The sequence below is a fragment of the Perna viridis genome, chromosome 12 (assembly GCF_037379345.1).
Source record: "Perna viridis isolate PV_CMFRI_1.1 ecotype Kerala chromosome 12, ASM3737934v1, whole genome shotgun sequence".
NCBI lineage: Eukaryota > Metazoa > Mollusca > Bivalvia > Mytilida > Mytilidae > Perna > Perna viridis.
Genome location: NC_142456.1, coordinates 16,358,286 through 16,378,687, shown reverse-complemented (window position 1 = coordinate 16,378,687; position 20,402 = coordinate 16,358,286). Strand labels below are relative to the sequence as shown.

Genomic DNA, 20,402 nt, shown 5'->3' with positions numbered 1-20,402 from the left:
AGCGGTATATGTTAGAATATCAGAACTAGGTTAGTCACGTTAATAAACATTCACTATAATATGAAAGTAATATAGATAAATAATTAATTTTTTGTAATTACAGGGCATTTTGTCGGTCTACATAAAAATAAACGTAATAAATTCGAATAAAATACTGACATCGACCTAGATTAGTATACCACATATATTAGAATAATTTACAGTTTCTGATTGGATAAAAAATGAAAAATTGTGAAAGTACTTTAATTCGTGGATTGAGGGAAAAACACGTTCATGGATTCTTGAATTCGTGGTTTTTAGGTTTTCAGTATACACATCAATGGAAATTTCCTTGTCGTTGGTAATCGAATTTCGTGGTTTGGCCTACCACGAAAACCGAGAAAATTGGTTCATAGTAACCTCAGTGCCCATGGTGCTGCTCGGATACTTAAAGGGCATTAAGTGAAAGATGTTATTTCTTCATATACCAAAATATATAACTGTCATTCCCTAATTGATCAAGGTGTTTGAGAGATGTACTTTGTAAAAATGAAATAGTAGCGACATGACTCTGCTACATAAACCTATTTTTAACTTTAAAAACGTGTTTGTATGATGTATTATTGAAAAGACAAGAAAGCGATCGTATTAAAAAAAAATGTATAAATCTGATATGTCAATGCTGACATAAACTTTTATCATAACGAAAACATTTCTACCATGTAACATTGCTCGGTAAAGAAGGAATCTTTGATATAAGTATAAAATATTTCCTATATATTTTCTTTCTTTGAAATAAACTGCAAATAAAAAAATGAATACATGTCACAAGAGTAATCAAGGGAACCAAGGTTATAGCGTTAATCAAAAGAATGTAATCCAGGGACAAAGACCAGACATGGAAAACAGACATGCACAACAAAGACCATAAAGTAACAAGTGACTTCTTGATGTAGTCTTTATAATGACATCACCATCACAGCATTATTTTATATTAGGACGTTTATTTGACCTCATTATTTACGAAAAATGTTTACAGAATCCGAATTGCTCAGTTAATTTTACGTTCTACGTTTATTTACAATTTGTTGTAAGAATAATTCTTGTTCCTTAGTTATGCTCTCTCACTTAACGTTCGTTCTTGGGAATATGAAGAGTAAACGGAACAAAACCCCTTTTTTGTGCTATTTCGCCTTCTAGTTGAACCTTAGCAACCTTTAACAGTACTAAATATAAATGTATACGTTATGGGAAAGTAAACTGTAAAAGGTGCAGACAGGTAAACGGTAAAATGGCATAAACACGAACAATCTGATTAGAATAAGCGATATGCATTGTGCCAAATCAGAGATGGAGAGTAGTGACATCAAAAATTTAATTTACATACGGTGAACTAGGTTTTTACCCAATAAATGTTATAATCAAAATTAGATTGATGCCTTATTAGGTTCGAATATTAAACGGAAAGGGAAATAAGTTTTGTAACATGGGGTATTAATTTTTGATATGTATGTCATTAAACAATTCAAATATCTCATCTTGGATGCAATATACAAAGAGCATTTTTAGAAAAAAAATATTAAACTTATTGTAAAAACAACTTAACAAGACCAGTTTAAACAAACATGTCATACAAATATCACGGGTTTATTCACGTTTCTCCAACATTTAAGTATTAGTGTAAAAAAACATGAGTTAAGATTAGGGATTATTGGGTCCTCAAAAGGGTTTTATAGTTTAAATTTACCTGTATTTTTCCTTTTTTAACTAAGTAAAATACTTCCTCAATTTTTTGCTTGTTTGATCACACTAACGTTATTGTTTGTTTAGTTTCTGACTTTAAATATTCAAAGAACTCAACAGATTCCTCATTGCATTGTGTTTTGCAACAAAATAGCTTGCCAGACAACCTCTAGCACTGCATGCTGGAGTAATAAATAGACCATCCTATTAGGCCTAAAATATGTTATGTTTCCGGCCACCCTACCGATCCTCCTTCAGACCCCTACCAAATTTTTTTTATTTGTTATTTTGAAAAAAAAATAATTATAAAGTCTGCCGATTGTCTTGATATGGGTAGAAAATAAAGCCATAGATTTTTTCTATCCTAGATGGAAAAAACAAAGAGAAATATTGGTTGTTTATTTTTAGATTCGATTGTAAACACACATGCCGTGAGTGTGCTCTTGGTCGTGAATAATCCCTTTTGGGATTCGGCACTTGAATTAAATATTTTTTGTTTTGACCACCAGAGTCAAAACAAAAAGTAATATCTCAAGCGCCGAATCCCAAAAGGGATTAGGCCGTAGACTAAGTCTATTAGTTCTTGCATATTTGGTGTCACAGTTTGGTGTCACTATGACTTATTCCATTTAAAAAATATGAAATAAAAATAAATCCCTACCTATCGACCCGACAAAGTTTTAGAATGGTGATCGGAAACATAACATTATTTTTTCGGCCATGGAAATTTCTAATCAATTGATTGGCGTGCACCATTAAGCTGATCTACCTTTCTGTCTTACATGGACTTGGAGGTGTTGATTTTATCCCAAAAAGTATTTTGCTGGGTCAAAGATTCAGCAAATGCTGTAAGCTGTACAATATATAGCGTACAGATTATAAATTGGAACACTAGGTCACGGATCGACATTAAATCACGTGATAATGCATTTAATGACTTTACTTTAATAAATGAACGTGGTCACATGACAACTCATGTCCATACGTATACAAAAGGATGTCTGGTCTGCACAATCTTGAGCTGTCATCTGTGGTTGGGGAATCCCAACCACAGATTTGTTTTCGTGATGCCATTTTTTTACATTATCACGATCCTGTGCGTCCATATTACAATTTTAAATTTCCAACCTACCCCAGATTACTTGTTCATTCAAAAACCGTTTTCTACACTTAATACGGGAAAACCAAAAACCAAAAGCAAAAATTCGAAATTTACAAACGGATGTATATTGCACCAGCTTTCGTAATAACGGTTTGTTTATTTGTTTGCTTGTTTTTGTTTTTTAAATGATATAACTGAAAATTTGTTTCTCATTATAGCATTTCGTGTTTAATATCGTTAAAGAAGCATACATCTGAAGATCGAATTTTTCGTTAATCATTGTTTGTATAATAAATACTCTGTACTTTGATTGTTAGTTCTATACTAAAAAACACCACACTTTTCTTTAATCTGTTAATAAAAAGACAAAAATGAAACCTATCAATTGTTCTACTCAGTCGCTGCATGTAGGATCTAACAACACTCCATTCTACTTTCTATTCAAATGATAAGCCAATCATATTTCTTCTGTTATGATTTTGAAAACATTTACCAAAGGGTAAACTCCGAGGATTCCGAAAAGGATTCTACAGCAACTAAATGTAACAATTGATAGTTCTTATTTGAATCAGATTTCTTTTTGTATCCATTGATTTATTACCATGAAACGGTGTTCTGTAACACATTTTGTGTGCTTTGGTATGTATCAACCAAAACTCGCGAATTTACCATCATGCAGCTTTATATTTGAAATATTTTATGGAGATTTTGATATTTGAATCATACAAATTAAAATTAGTTGTTCAGTATGATTTAACTTTGATTGCAAAACGATTAAAATACTAAAACGAAAGGTCTGTACAATGATTTTTAAATAAGACTACACAATCTAAAAACAAATTAGACAGCTTACAAATGAATTTTTTTCCAGGTGAAAATGACGTCTGAATTGATATTTCACTGGTGTGACATTTGTCGAAAATACAATGCCACACAGGAAGCAACATTTTATGCTTCGAATGTGACGAAGCTCTTTGCAGTAACTGTGAGAAATACCATAATCATTAGAAAGCTACTAAAACCCATCAACCTATCACAATAAGTATTTTTTTTTAAATTTCCATCATCAATTACTACTCCCAAGAATGTAAACGCTATGACCTATTTTTTTTTTATATCTTTCATTGCTTCAAGCATGACAACATGATGTATGTCATGCATTGACGAAGAGCATTACGCATGCCAAAAAGAAATTTAACCGTTAACGGATGTCACAAAAATGTGAAGAAATCGTTCTCCCTGGCTGACATCCAATAGATGGCCAGAAATCTCATTGACATTGTGTAAACTTTAATAGTGATTTTAACAGTAAGACAAGAGTGGAATCCAGCAGGTATTCTTATCAATTGAAACAGCGAAAACAAAAATTAATTGCCACTTCGATCAGATACAAAAGATGTTGATAAGATTTAAAAAAAAAAAACAAACAAAAAAAAAAATACAAAAAAAGGTTTCTTGCGACGCTGACAGAGTTTTTGAACATTGCCACAAAACTCCTGCACGATCCTGAATTTCAAACACTCATTGAAATTACAAAATGGACCGATGAACTATCCCTAACGGAACACGACCTTCAACCAATTGAACAACTCATAGCATTTCGAACACGTAAATATTGTGATAAATAAAAAAGTGCTTGAAGTTCGAATTCCAACTTTACTTGAAGCGTTCAGACAAATAGCATTTAATTATGAGAAGCACAACGTTAAAATGCAGAAAGAAAACCAAGGTCAAATTAAAGTCCCTACTTCAATATCTAAACAACCAAATATTGAATTGCCAAGGATCCTCTTTTTTTTTCATTGCCGATTAACAAAAAGGACTTTAGTGTAACGGGGTGTAATGACGCCAGGAAATTTGATTTTTATAGATAGCCCCAACTGCCGTTTGATGTTCCTGGATGCAAATTATAAACTTAGTATGAGAGATGCACTTCTTTTTACATGTGATGTTCCTATATTTGACGGAGAAATGCTGCTTTGAGCAGTAACAGTTTTCGTGAACATCAACAACGGTATGGTTGTTAGGACGGTATATGAGAAGTAAGCTCCACGCAGCAGTAGTCGTTCGTTTCCTCTCTTACTAACAGCTGCAGACAGGCCTTTCGAAATTCTTGGACATTATTCGTGCAAAACGTCGTTTGAAAATCGGATAACGTAACGTAAAATTATAAAGTTTTTTCCCGATTTTTCGAGATTTTTGAAATTTCCGAGGTTGGCTGCAGCGTCTCGAGTGAATTTCGAACGTACGTCAGGCGCTGATTCGGATCTTGATGAAGGAGAACCATGTTTCGGGTTATGCTTTAAAGTCGATGTAGACAAAACATTTAAAATAATTTACTTCGGACGAAATGTGCAGTCAGATACTATTGAAAATCAATGTACTGCTGTATCAGAGACAAGTTCGTTTACTACACAGGACATGGATGGCTGTGTCTACTGCTATGGATAGCCAACCGGGAAATTTGGGCGGAAGTACGATTTACGAACGAACAATTTTCATATTTGAATTGCAGTAGATGGTAAATGTTTTTCCTTTGTGCCAATTAGTAAACAAGCCATTTGGAACTGGAAGACTTCAAACTCTTTTTTTACACAACCAAGGTGCAATAAACGAGCTGCATGTTATTTGTAACAGCAAATCTTTAGTAGCAGTACTTGTGTGCATTTGAAGCGATGAAAATTATTGTTTTCTAATGAGCATCTTAGAAATAAGTGTAAATGCATTTTAGCCAACTATTTCTATTCAAATGTTTACATAAAACATTTTAACGCTTGTAATCAGCAGCTCAACAAAATCTATATGTTTTACTTGATAGTGTAATGCTTCTCTTTGAAAAGTTTACTAGAGAAAGGTTCTAAAAAACCCATTTAACGTTCTGGACTGATCATTCCCGATAATCAACATTCTCTACCATATGGCATAATTTCATGCTAGAAATTTCCACTTTCATATGGATTTCCTTTAAAGTTCTTGCTTAGTCTATAGAGTTGGCAAGAACTTTAAAGACAATCCATGTTTTTCTCTACTAAGCTTTTCAAAGAGAAGCATGAAACAAACGGGTCACATATGTAATGGGGAAACTGACATTTAAACCATATATTAAAATTTGCCAACTGCAGTTCTTTCTTTTTTTCTAAACTGTTTGATAAATTCCATCTTTGTTTGTCGTCATGTTCAGGAACATATCCAATCTCATTTTGATTCATTTCAAGCAAAATTAATTAATGCCCTAAAAAACGGGTGGTATATTCGTCCATAGAGAAATGTATATTGTGTTTAAATTATTTGAAACGATGGAGTTTTCGTTCCCTTTTGTATTATCAGTCAACGACTTTGTGGTATATTAGATTCACCTTGTCAATTTGCCATTCGGTCTGTTCGTCCGAATTGTGTCACAATTATCTTGGTGATTCCAAATTGATGTTTAAATTTAAATTTGGTATCTGGCTTTTTATGTAGAAGAGGTATATGTTTTAAACCATTTTTGTTGCGTCCAATATCAACTTCTTGCTTCATTTTCATTGTTCACCACAAGTAAACTAGTACCATAAATTAAAAACAATAATGGAAGCAGTTGAATAGTATGAAAGCTAGTAACTTAATAAAGAGAAAGAACATGAACCAGAACTTGACTCATTGTTAGAATCTGTAAAATCATTTGGATCTATGGTACAACGTCACATTCAAAATCTCAAACACAGCAAGAATGATCGACCTAAATCAGTATGTATTGAAGGACGTAGAAACTAAAATGTATCTCCTCTCTTTATGAGAAATAAGTTTTTGTCCCTGTTGATAAAGACTGTAACAACATTGTTTTTGTATGTAAGTTCCATTACTACAAACGCTCAATAAAAGAGCTAGAAACCAAAGATAGTTGGGTAATCATGCATACAATCGCAGTGCATCCAACAAGGATGAAATCTTCCTCGACGGCATTTTTTTTTCACTTTTGGATGTACATTTTTTCAGCATTGACATTCCAATGGTCACTAAGTGTGCCCCTCTCCTAGACGATATGTTTAATTATTCTTATAAATCGAAGTTCTTCCAAAATCTTGTGAAAGACAAAAAGGTTAAAAAGGCCAAATCCTTTAATTTAACATATCCATATATTGAATATGGCCTCTCTATTAATAATCATAAATTTGGAGAATGGCATCTGTTTGTTTTTCCTCCAAAACTAGAAATTAATTTGACTACGAAACAGCTTTTTTTGCATCATGTTTATACCTTCACTACGAATTAGTCGACAGTACTCATCTCAGCACAAAACAAACGATTTTGATTTTAAAATTATAAATTTCCCTTACTTGAGATGTAATATATCAGGTTTCCTGCAGAAAATAGGTCTCATACGCTGCCAATAAAGTTTTATTTCTCATATCTATATCTTATTAAAAAGTATGATGTTTCTGACAAACAGATTAGAGTTGATGATTTTTCATTCTTACTTTTACATGATTATTTCATATTTTACGCGTCTTTTCCACAAAGTTCAAGACTTAATTTGAAGCTCGTGTCTTGGAATTACTTAATCTTTATTATATTTAGTTCTTTTTATTTTCAGTTATTTTGGTCATATTTTCTGTACTATGTTGACTATTTTACCAATTTTGACTGGTGGCAATTATATGCTGCCTATTTGAGTTGAAATACTCCGAAAGTCATTAACCGTAATGGAAGCGAGAGGTTTATAATTAGCGCTCTTTAAAATCAGATTTAACCGACCTTTCATTTTGAAAATGCCTGTACCAAATCAGAAATATTGCGGTGGTTTCCAACATTCCGGTTTTTACCCTTATAATTCCATTAGCTATACGAACTTTTCTGTTACTATTCCTTTTCACTACTGCCTAGATTTTTTTCCGTTCGGTAATTTTGCTATTACCCTTCATTCCTACAGCAAATTCAGAACTATTGCGTTTGTTTGCATTAATATTGCCATTTGATATACATGTATTATATTTTTTTATTGCTTTCAGTTTATCAGTTCGATAATTTTCGTAATAACATAAATATAATAAATATAATATAATAATACAATAATACGTACTCAGAAAAGCAGCGTACTACTAAAGAGCTAAAGTCAGGTTCAAAGTTAATCATTAGGCTGTATTACTTTGAAACCTAGTAAGGTATTGTTGCCAGCGTATAGAAATTTTTGACATTGAATACGATATCTCGGTGGTTTGTTTTGCGGTCACTAAAGGTCAGTACTCTGGCGTTTGGATGTAATCAATGTACAAATACAAATTACGACTTGTTTGATAATATTACATAGTTTATTTCAAATTCAGATCTAACTTTGTTTAAATTACCGGTATTAAAACCATTGCAAAAGTTTTTTTTTCATATTTACGAAATGCAAGCCATTTTAGGGACGTAACCTACCAAAACCCGACAACCTCGTTGGCGGTGGCTCATTGGGGGAAAAAGTCAAAGTTGGGAATATGAAAAAAGGTTTATTGGATATTTGTCGTTTGCCTATAACAAATTTATAGACAGTGTAATCAAAATGTTTTTTTTCTGAATAGAAGTATTCATGTAACGTGTTAGTCATTTAAAAATCTACTCCATATACCAAAAATGTTATTTTGAAGGAGCAGGTGGATAAAAAAAGTTGGCAGCATTGTTCTATTTATTTTTTTCAAAGAAGGCAACTTTCTGAACATTTTTGTTGTAAGACCTTTCGATGGTTGAATTGCAAGTAGTAACAAATCGATGACTGTTAAGTAATAAATAGATTTAAGAGATTAAAAAAAATATGTTTGTCAATAATTGTAGACATTTAATCCATATGTTGAATTTACGGTTTCTAGTCGAGATAAAACACCGCATTAACCTATAAACGTTGGTACGTTCCTTGTTAGACCTTCATAATTATTTTAAGTAGCATTCAAGCTAAAAATCATGCAAAATGTAATTCATGGGTGAAAAGCCTATATATTTTTTATTTTTGATATTTTGTTTGAATTTTCATCCTAAACAGAAATTAATATTCGGTTTTTTTCATGTAACCCGTGCTCTTAGGAGATAAAAATAGAATACAGTGTATATTTCAAAATTAAGAGAAATAATTCCATACATGACCCTCAAATACAATAGAATCTATTGGATTTTCAATCTTGATTATCCCCAAAGAGCATAAAGATTGGAATGAATAATTACACATTTCAAAATATACACCCATGAAATAAATTAATTACAAAAATAAAAACATGTAGCCTTTTGGGGGGGAGTAGCTGTATTTTTCAGATTTTGCATGATTCTTACAAAGACATCTGCTTAAAATGTCAATATGTTTATCAAACCTGTAAAAATGTTGAGATAACAACACTCTAGTTGATATGAAAACGTATTTGAATCTTTCCTTTTACCTGACCTTTTTAGTTTTGCTGGATAATGTGAAAATTGGGTATAATTTACCTACAAGCCCAAAGTGTAATTCAACAAGACCAGAGAATGTTAAATGGACTAAAGATATTTTTCCAAATCCACAAATAAATGTGAATAAGTGTGGAAGGTATTGTAAGAAATCGTGGGTTTGCGATCCGAACCATGTGCTTTCTAAAACCGAAGGTAAGTTATGAACGATAACTAAAGCGGAATCAAGAGATTAAATACGGGAGGCAACAATGAAGCGTAAATCACTTAGAAGAAACAACGAACAATATAAAAAAGACATATGGAAAACAAACAAGACCGAATTCAATTAGCAAAATATACCAATCAAACCTCTGACATCAGTAGAAAAGTTTTGCCATTGTAACTATCACATTTTCTCAAGCTTTAAGTTATATCTAGAAGAGTTTCGTTGATGAGGACTTTTTTTTTTATTAAAACAGAGGAACCAAAACATGTATGTATCTGCTGATTTTATTCGTGACGCATCAGTACATCGACGGAAAACGATTTGGTTTCATGATAAACACCTGCAGTGGGTTATAAAGTACATTTAGATAAAAAGCAAATGTTTAACGGGTTGTCTGGAGTGCATACAGGGCATCTCTCGAATTTTCTATCATTTTCTTCTTTATTCATTTTTAGTGTATTTGATATAGCTTCTCTCTCTTTCTGTCTGTGTGTCTCTGTGTGTGTGTGTGTGTGTGTGTGTGTGAGAGAGAGAGAGAGAGAGAAAGAGAGAGAGAGAGAGAGAGAGAGAGATTTCACTATTTTTACATTGTCATTTACCTTTATTTTGAGGTATTGGATCCCACATGTTTGTTTGTTTTGATATCTTATTAGATAAACAGTCCGTATGTCAAAACCTATCTGAAGAAAAATAATCTCTTGTTATAAAGTTGAAGGTTGCATTTCACATATTTGCAATCACACTTAAACAGCAAGTCTTTACAGAGAGAAATAATAGTAATAAATACTTCCATAGCGAAATAAGCTTAAAGGAATCGAGGAAATATATGTAGCAACCGCCGGTCACAATAGTAATCTTTGCTGAGATAGGTATTTCATTAAGATTATTGACATTACTGATTTGTTCAGTATCATAGTTACCTTTAATATGAGGACAATAGCATTTATCGTAAGTTCATATCAAAGACGATAAAGATTTGAATGAATTCAATTTTATCTCATTTTCGATCAGATGACCAAGTATATTATTGTCTTCTTTGCATACTATTTATGCACATGAGGACACCTCGTGGACGATGAATTTTTTAAAGTTTTTTTTGGGTTTTTTTTGTATTTGTTTGTTTTTGTTTGTTTTTGTTTTGTTTTTTGGTTGTTTTGTTTTACTGTTATTGTACCTTTGTGTAGCCTTGTACATCATTCATTTTATTTCCTTATTCTAATCAGTTCAATGCCATTTCTTAAACTGATTCTCGTTTGCATTCTACGCTACGTAGTGTAATGTATTAGTAAGTCGACAACTAACGTACCCATGTCTGCCATAGAACATCTGTCAGGAAGTATCCATTTGATAAATGCTCACTAGTAACAACGATTTCATATTTTATTAACAGGTATGAATTCCTCCTCGGATAGATAGCAGTGATTACAAACTTACAAACCAATCTCTTCTTTTATTCTAATTTTCCATGAATAAATGGCTATATTTTTAGTTTATCAACATGTCAGCATTCTTTTTATAGGGGATAAATTTGACAGCTTAATACTGTCTGTTCAAACGTCAGGAAAATGTGACTGTTCAAGATGTACAGAAAAGGAAGGTTTCCATATAGGCCTGGCCGTGGTGAAATCAATGACAAGTCGTTTAACGTAAGATGAATTAAGCTTTTTTTTTATACACCAGTATGGTATAAGGTTCAATACGATAAAACTTTCAATGCATCGTAAAATGTACATCGTCAAAAATTACACGTTCAATGTCCGTATTGATCTGGTTCTGACCCGTCCAAAATTAGCTGCTGTTCACGTTAACCCTACCGGTGCCCCGACTGGAGTCCGACTTGCTCATTTACTTTTGTTGCCTTGTACAGTTTATTTTTATTTTTGTTTTGTATTTTTTTTTCTTTGTTGTTTGTGTCTATTTTTCTATCTGGTCTTTTCCATGGATTACATTCTTTTGATTTAACCTAGAATATTGGTTCCCTTGATTATTCTTTCTTTACGCGTGAATTAATTAATTTTGAGATTTTCACATTTTAAAAATCGGTGTCATAGGTGATGAAATATGAATGAAAAGAAACTTTTTTATCATCTGATTTGCTTAATAAAACGCAGTAGTAGACTGCTTAACCAATAAATGTATAACTGTGTAGGATTTTCAATATTATTTAAGTTATTGGTCTTCTGGTTGCCAAATTGGACCTCGACTTCGGTCAAATATGGCTGTCTAAAGTCGAATAGCTCAGCGAAGGAGCTAAACTTTAAACAAAAATACTATACTACAATGTTTGTTTTACTGCTACAGGTCAAAGGTCGGGCAACAGATTTTTGATTGCAGTATTGCAGTACACATTTTTTTCGGGAAAACAAAGTCGTACAGTTTAATTTTAGAAGTATCATAATATCTATACATAATACTGCTATGTGATAGTGACGTTATCAACCTTTCTTTATTTTTCAACACTTCGAAATGATATAATAGGATTCGCGAGTAACTTACTCTGCACTGCTTTATTGTGATGAATTCGTCATAAACAGGAAAAAATGAAAGTGATTTCTAAAATATGAAATATTTCTAGCTGTTATTTTTGGTGGATTTTGGTCAGGTCAGGTTTTTATATGAATGACCCTTTTTTGAATTAGTTAATAATATGGTGCAAGAGTATTAATTCATGGACAAAACAAAAGAGACAAACAAAGTCTCTCATGGCGGAAGTAAAACTTGCACTCACTAAAACCAGGGACCTAAATATGCATACCCTGCTCGCTTCAGGTCATGTTCGGGTGGAGAATGCGGTTTCAACCGATGAAAGCTTTGAAACCTGAAAATTAAAACAAAGTTACCTGTAGAATGATATAAAGTATTAATTGTTATTTGAAATTACATTTAAAAAATCAATAAGTTTGAACTTACAATAAGTGTTAATATAATGCAATGATTTCCTGACATTTCACAATCCTTGTCATCATACATATATAGAACCAACATAATTTACTATAAAACATACTACTACATCCAGAAAAGCACAATCAAGTTAGTCCGATTAATCTGTTATAAGAACGAGAAAAAAAGTTTACAAAATCTATTAGACATTCTCACAATTAGATGTAAAATTTATTGTTCGACCTTAATACTGAAATTTAAAATTTTGCAATAAGCCTCGAATTTATCAGTAAAAATGAAAGACCGTTGACAATAATGCATTTTCGTTGTAATAATTTAATGAAACTGTCGATTTATAAACCTTCTTTTGTTTTGTAGGAAGTCACTAATTAAAGAGTCAGTAAATTTATGGCGATTGAAATGGTATTCCAACCAAACTTGTGGAAATAATATCTTAGTGGTTGTGTCAACAGCTGACAAAATAGTATAATCAATTTAATGATGTATATAAACGTTATATTGCAACATTTTACAGATAATAAATTATTTTTGTGTGACTGTGATATAAATGTACAAATCAAATCGGCTTTAGGTATTTTTTTTTTATTTAATATGCCAACAGAAGGACAGACATATTACTTGGATTTACATTCTTTTACAATACGATATACTTCAAACAATTGAATAGAGCAAGTGCAAAGTTTGAACAAAAATTACCTTTTATGTTAAACTCCGATAAATTTTCAAAATGAATTCCATCTATTTCAGATATATACATCAGTTGGCAATTCAAGCAATAAATATCTAACAAATGAATGTATCGATGTAGTTAATGGACAAATACAACCACTGGTGGACGATGGCAAATACTACAATGCAATATATACACTCTTAAAAAATTACAAGTAAGTTATAATGGTTCTACTTGATTAAAAACTTGTACTGCAAACTGGCCCATGTAATTAATTTAATATGAATGTCCGTTTGCATATTTATCTTTAGATTTTTCACTCTCTTCTTTTTAGGGACATTTTAGTGGATATTTTTATATTCTTACCATTACAGCGTAATTACCGAGTTCAGATTCAGATTTTATTATATACTTACTTATGGTGTAATTGTAACTGTGCGTGAATCAGCATCGTTCGATTACATTAAGTAACACTCCAGCTAAGAATCGTGCAAAATGGGTGAAAAGCCTACATATTTTTATTTTTGATATTTCGTTTAACATTCGGTATATCTTACAACCGTTGTTCTTAGGAGATGAAAATTATATAGAATGCGCTGTATATTTCAAAATTAAGGGAGATAACTCTGTAAATGACACTCAAATACAATAGAATCTATTGGATTTTCAATGTTGATTATCTCCTAAGAGCAGGCAGATTGAAATGAATAATTACACATTTCATAATGAAGATCCATAAAAACAACTTTTTGTAAAAATAAAAACATGTAGTCTTTTGGGGGTGTATCATATTTTTTCAGATTTTGCATGATACTTACAAAGACAGCAGCTCAAAATATATCGTTATACTCATTTATGAGATAGACCTCTGATAAAATATTATTGTATTTACTTAATTTCAGTTACCTCTTGATTATTTTTCAAATACATTATGATTTCAATCAAAAACAAACGTCAAGTTTTATCTAAGATAAGTGTGTTACGTCCAGAATATTGTTTTTGTTTTTAAATTTCTCTTGACAGTTTTGACTTTTTATATTTCTCTTGATACTTGTGACCTTTTATATTTTTCTTGACACTTGTGACTTTTTATATTTCTCTTGATACTTGTGACCTTTTATATTTTTCTTGACACTTGTGACTTTTTATATTTCTCTTAACACATTTTTCTTTTTTATATTTCTCTTGACACTTGTGACTATTAGTTTCCAATGTTTTAGTTGATGTTGTGGTTTTGTTTAATTTAAATTAAATTATTTGTTTAATTGCGAAAATATCAACATTGCATATAATGATAATAATACCCGTCTAGAAATAAATTTTTGAAAATGCGTGTTTATTTGTTTCTTTAAGTAAACATATTTCTTTATAGTTAATGAGAAAAGGAACAAAATGTCAGGGTAATCTTATAAGGAGAACACCTTTCCACTAGACGTATATACAAATTACGAATATAGAATAAAACTTGAATTCAAGCTTCCTTTTTATGACTGTATTCTTAAAAAGACCAAGAAAACAATGTTTGAAAGGAATTGAAAAGTTCGAAAAACCAACACTAATTAGCCGCCCAAATAACAAAAACGTTTTTTGAACATCCATTATGGAATCATTTCACTTTTTTACAACAATTGTTGAAGAATAATCAAGGGAACCAAGGTTATAGCGGTAATCAAAAGAATGTAATCCTGGGACAAAGACCAGACATGGAAAACAGACATACACAACAAAGAACATAAAGTAACTAAAATCATACATACAAAGTAACAAAAGTAAATGAGTAACTCTGACTCCACTAAAAACTGGGAGCATGGACCAAGTGCACCGGTAGGGTAAGCGTCTAATTTCTATAGTCTTTGTAAACATCACGCAAAATGAAGATTTGGTGATTCAATTATAAAAGTGGTCATGTAGTAGTTAGCCAGAGACATTCGTCTTGATGTTAAGAATGTTATTTTCATATGACGCAAAAATGTTTGACTTAGCCAGACGTGCCACTAAAGTGAATATTATAATTTGCGCCATAAGAATATCATATGAATCGAGCATGTCATTGATATGATACATGTAATCATATGTTTCAGTCTTCAAAATACAAAAGTACCAATCATTTAAATAATATGACAAATTTCGATATGCTGTATACGTTTTTTAAAGAGAAACCTCTTCTCAGCGGCATTAAAATAAAATAAAAGGAAAATCTAAATCCCCAAAAATTGTATACAAGATACTTTTAAATCCAAAAGTATAGAAATAGCAAGGTAAATTCAGCTCCAAGAAGTTCTACCATGCGCACTACAAGGAATGAATTCCTTGATGTATCATGAATTCTAAAAATTTTATAACTGCAAAAATCGGAAAATGATATATGGAATCAAATGAATATCGCATTATTATCTTATGATAGTAATATGATAAGCATATGTTTTTTTTCTCGAATAAAGGAGAATCATATGTTTCAGTATATAAATGATTATTGAATGATTATCATATTATAATCATTTGGTTTTTTTTCACGAACTCTGATTATCACAAATGTATTTTTTTCCAAGCCTACATTTTTATATGATAATCATATGATAATCCAATGTAAATTACAATATGATTATCTTATAAATCGAGCACTATATTATCACAAATGTATCCTTGTGGCACCTGTGTAGCTTCAATATGAATTACTTGCAAAATAGGCTAAAGCAAACTGTGAAATATTCTCCATTGCTCCCTTTTTGCTACTCTCGATCCATATGACTTCTTGCATGATTTTTATATGAACATATACGTGTAATATCATATTAAATCGTATTGAAGGATCGAGGTAGACTTAAGGTAAGTGACACAACTCTTACAAATCATTGGAATGTTTGTATTCAGCATTTTACATCAATCTCATGTAAGCATCAAAGTAACTTGGACTGATTTCATTCTGTTTCAAATGAAGGCTTGATAGGCTTTGGTAAAATTGTATATGATACAAACATATCAATGATTTCAAGAGTTATATCCCTTACCATACAGATCTACCTCCTTAATGTTTGATACAATCATTTTAGGACAAGATTAATGAAAGTTTATGAGTCAATTTGCGCATAATAATATCCGCTATGATTAGCACAATTTTTCAGTCGAAAATAAAATCAGTTTTAGAGTTTATTATCTACTGTAATACCTGGTATTTTATCAAATGCAGTTTTGTCATTGCAGATATATTCTTGCGGAGGGCAACTGTGACTATTTCTCATGGAAACAAAAACTATCATTGATTTCGTATATTCTTGGTGGTGTGTTCGGTGGAACTGTATCAATTGTTGCTATAGTAACAGTAATAAGAACTTTGATCATGTCAAAGCGCTTGAAAGAAAAAGAAGTGGCAATGGAAGCAACAAAAGACTTAAATAGAATTCAACAACTTTACAGAAATAGTTCTTATGATAGTGATAAAAATAGTAAATAAGTATAGAATTGATATTTATTAAAATGATTAAATTGTGAAGTAAACTATGAGTGACAAAATAAGTTTTTTTTTAAATATATCTGAAACTACACATAATAATTATGTGTAATTAAATGCTTTCATAAAGAACAATCTACATTAGTCATTTAGGACAAGTCGTGCGTTCCGCGCTGAAGAAAATAAAATATGATGTTAATAAAAAAATAATAATAAAGACATAGACATTAACAATTGTTGATATTATTGTTTGTAATTTTTAGTTTATTTGCATATTTTTCTTTGTCAGTTATCCGCGTTTATATTCCAATCTAAGTTTTCCCACGAGTTCTGTTCATTCTATATTCTTAGGTATTTCAACATTTATTAAGCTTTATTAAAGGAGAAAAGACTAAATATCAAAAACCTGAATAACACATTTCAAAAACCAAATAAAATTACACAAAATCATACGGAACCGCATAATATATCTAAGCAGTAATCTTAAATTGAATGCAGTATGGCATAGGACAGAACAAAACAGTTTATTGAAAATCTCAGGCACATATCAAATAATTAACATCATTAAGCACAACTTTAACAAAACAACATATGACATGACAGAAACTACAAAAGCTTTTCTAGTCTACGAAGGAAACAACACGAACCTGTAATAAATCTAACATTAAAAGTTAGTAAGCCATATATTTTGAAAATAGAAGGGTTACATGTAGAATATCTTGAGTTTTACTTCAATGGTAAGTTTTTTTTTATCACATCAATTTACAAACGAACAGATTATGATATTTATCACCTATTGACTATGTGTTACAAAGAGTACAATGCCTATTTTCAAGGCGAATGTTGTTCCATCTGCCAGTCTCAACTGGCAGCTTAAAGTTAAAATATCTAAAACGACCAAAAGTAATACAATCGGTCTCTTTTAAAACTATCTGATATTTTTCTCTTTCAAAATTCTGTCTAATTGAAATGATCAATCTACCTCTTGATGACTCGAAACAAGGAAATCACGCTAAAATACAGATGCACTTGTAACGAATGAATGCGGGTATCTCTCACCCTTTGTTTTACGGTAATATTCTAAAAGCACGAAAAGCTCGATAGCATTTTTGGTATTAACATTGATTCCCCCATAGGGTCTTTACATAAAAATTAAAACACTATATTTTAAATCAGTTTTTGGGATGACATATGTTGTGTCCTTATTGTATGTTGTATTGTGATTCTCAACCCCGCATGGGAATGAGTAATCAAGGGAACCAAGATTCTAGCGGAATTCTAAAGAATACAATTCGGGGACAAAGACCAGACATGGAAAATAGACACACACAACAAAGAACATAACATAACCAAAATTTGGTTTGGGAAGAAATGGGATTGATTTTTCATCATACGATGGGTGTGTAAAATCAAGACAATAAAGTTTCTTGTTACAATGGAAATAAAGAAACTGAATATAAATAACACAATTGTACAAACTAAGGACTACTAGCAGTTAACTGACATACCAGATCCAGACCAGAAACTTAATATAAATAACACAACTTTACAAACTAAGGACTACTAGCAGTGAACTGACATACCAGATCCAGACCAGAAATTTAATATAAATAAACAACTCTACAAACTAAGGACTACTAGCAGTGAACTGACATACCAGATCCAGACCAGAAATTTAATATAAATAAACAACTGTACAAACTAAGGACTACTAGCAGTTAACTGACATACCAGATCCAGACCAGATTAAACCTATAAAACGTTAGGTCCCCGTCGGTTGTAAAATCAATCAATAGATCTTGATTTTGAAACAACTTTCACATCTACATGAGAAACACATAACTGACCAGACCATAGATGATTATAACCACCTTCGCTAGCAGTTTTTTTTTTTATATAAAATTCGACCATTTTAATAGTATTTTCTCACTTACGTTGAATATTGTACAAAACTTTATATAGAATACCTAATAATTTCTGATCACCACTGTGTAATTATTTAACAAAAAAAAAACAAGGCATTTAATCTTAGCCATAATCTAATTAAAATATCTTCCTATTTCGTTATAAACCATGTTGCTTGGTATCGAGGACCTTACATTCATTACATTCGTACGATATTTCAAATGCACTTTTCTACAATATCCAATTTTCCAAAACACCATATTTCAGATGTATACAATATAGGAGCCATAAGAGAATCAAATATTTTCATCTACTGGTATTAAAATATTTCTTACTTTGTTTTTTTTTCAGTGCAAACATAGCCTTTTGTGCTTGTTCCACAAGTTTTTTTTTTCCTTAGACAAATGAAAATTACAATAACAATTGAAAAACAAACCTAGATAATTATATGAAACAACAATTTTCAGCTCATTTCCCATGTGTGTAAATTTGATATTTCTTCTTTGTTTCTTAATAAAAAATAACAACCTTCGTTTTTTTTTTTCAATATTAACCGTTAACTTCCATTGATTCAATAGGCTTCAAATGCTACTGGCATTTTCTTTATTTTTATTGCATTGTCCGCTACAATGATAGTATCGTCCGCATACAACAGTAAAAACAATATCAAATATAATGCTATATGTTCAAGGATATACATTTGTTGCTACAAGATTGAAGTCATCACTACAGAAGTTTTGTGGTTGTCATCATGAACTCGTGGATCGTTATGGTGTATCCATCAGCACCATGAAAACTGATTTATTCAACGTGTCATAGTTTTCCTTTTCTCGTTTGTCTACCCCGGACTTGACTTTTTATGAACAACTCGGCGGGTGTTTCTAGAAAAGCAGAGGACGCTTACCCTACCGGTGCACCTGGTCCATACTCCCAGTTTTTAGTGGAGTCCGAGTAGCTCATTTACTTTTGTTACTTTGTGTGTATGATTTTAGTTACTTTATGTTCTTTGTTGTGTATGTCTGTTTTCCATGTCTGGTCTTTGTCCCAGGATTACATTCTTTTGATTACCGCTATAACCTTGGTTCCCTTGATTACTCTTTCAATCCTTTTTAGTCCTAGAATTTCCTGTTACAAAAAGAATTCTTCCAAATCATTTATTAAAAAAAACATCAAATAAAATGTGCGATAAATTCACACCATGCCGTACACCCATTTTACAGTTAAATAATTCTGAGCATTGTTTATTTACTCTAACACATGGTTTGGGAATTCCATCAAAAATCGAAACAAGCATACGTTTCTCCAGTTAGGGATAAACCGCCATTATATTTTGATGAACTTAATTCTAGTAGTTAGTTTCACGGGCTGTCTCAACCTTACCAAGACTTGCATATTATTTAAGTAGAATACGAAAATTGATGCGATTGAAATGATTTATAAAGATTCCAGTTTTTTCTTCAGTGTCGAGAAAATGTTTAAATTTTTTAAATAAATTTTCATTAGAACTATTCTGGAAACTAGCGTTTTCCAAAATAATCAATTTCGATAATGTGTAGTCTTTCTTGATGTAGCAGCTTCAAATATTTGAGTGAGCATGCAATCGACAGCAATTTTAATCGTGTATGTAAACAAAAATGATATATACATACTCGTGTTTTGTTTCCTTTAAGATTGTCATATGAACTTCACCTCATTCAAAGTTGTTGCTAAAAGTCCATACAAAGTATACCATCAAACATCAATCGCAACTTCTCGGCCAATCTCTTTGATTCCGGGCATTGCCTGGCTTGGCCGAGGATGTACCGGTTGCATCAAACATAAACAAATAAAAGTATCAGAGAATAACAGAAAAAAGGTACACAGATGGATTTGAAGAACGGGGCGGTGGGCTTCAGTGATTTCCATAATTTTATTACAACCAATTGTTTCCAAAAAACGGAAGAGCGCACACCGGCCTGGATCTGCCTTTCAAGTAACAATACGGAAAACATAATATTGGAAGCACAAAGAGTCTGTATTATGGCCGCCGTTGACTTTGTCCTGTCTTCTCGTCCTG

The 20,402-nt window shown here is 31.6% G+C and overlaps 1 protein-coding gene across 1 annotated transcript; it reads left to right on the top strand.

Annotated features, from left to right (window-relative positions):
* The first annotated feature begins 9,140 nt into the window (after positions 1–9,140).
* LOC148601458 (uncharacterized) lies at positions 9,141–16,669 on the top strand. The gene is made up of 5 exons (XM_088555826.1): positions 9,141–9,409; positions 10,942–11,068; positions 12,681–12,786; positions 13,071–13,207; positions 16,195–16,669. Exons 1-5 carry the CDS (start codon positions 9,178–9,180, stop codon positions 16,442–16,444), a joined length of 852 nt encoding a protein of 283 aa, XP_088411952.1. The 5' UTR covers positions 9,141–9,177; the 3' UTR covers positions 16,445–16,669.
* The last annotated feature ends 3,733 nt before the right edge of the window (positions 16,670–20,402 follow it).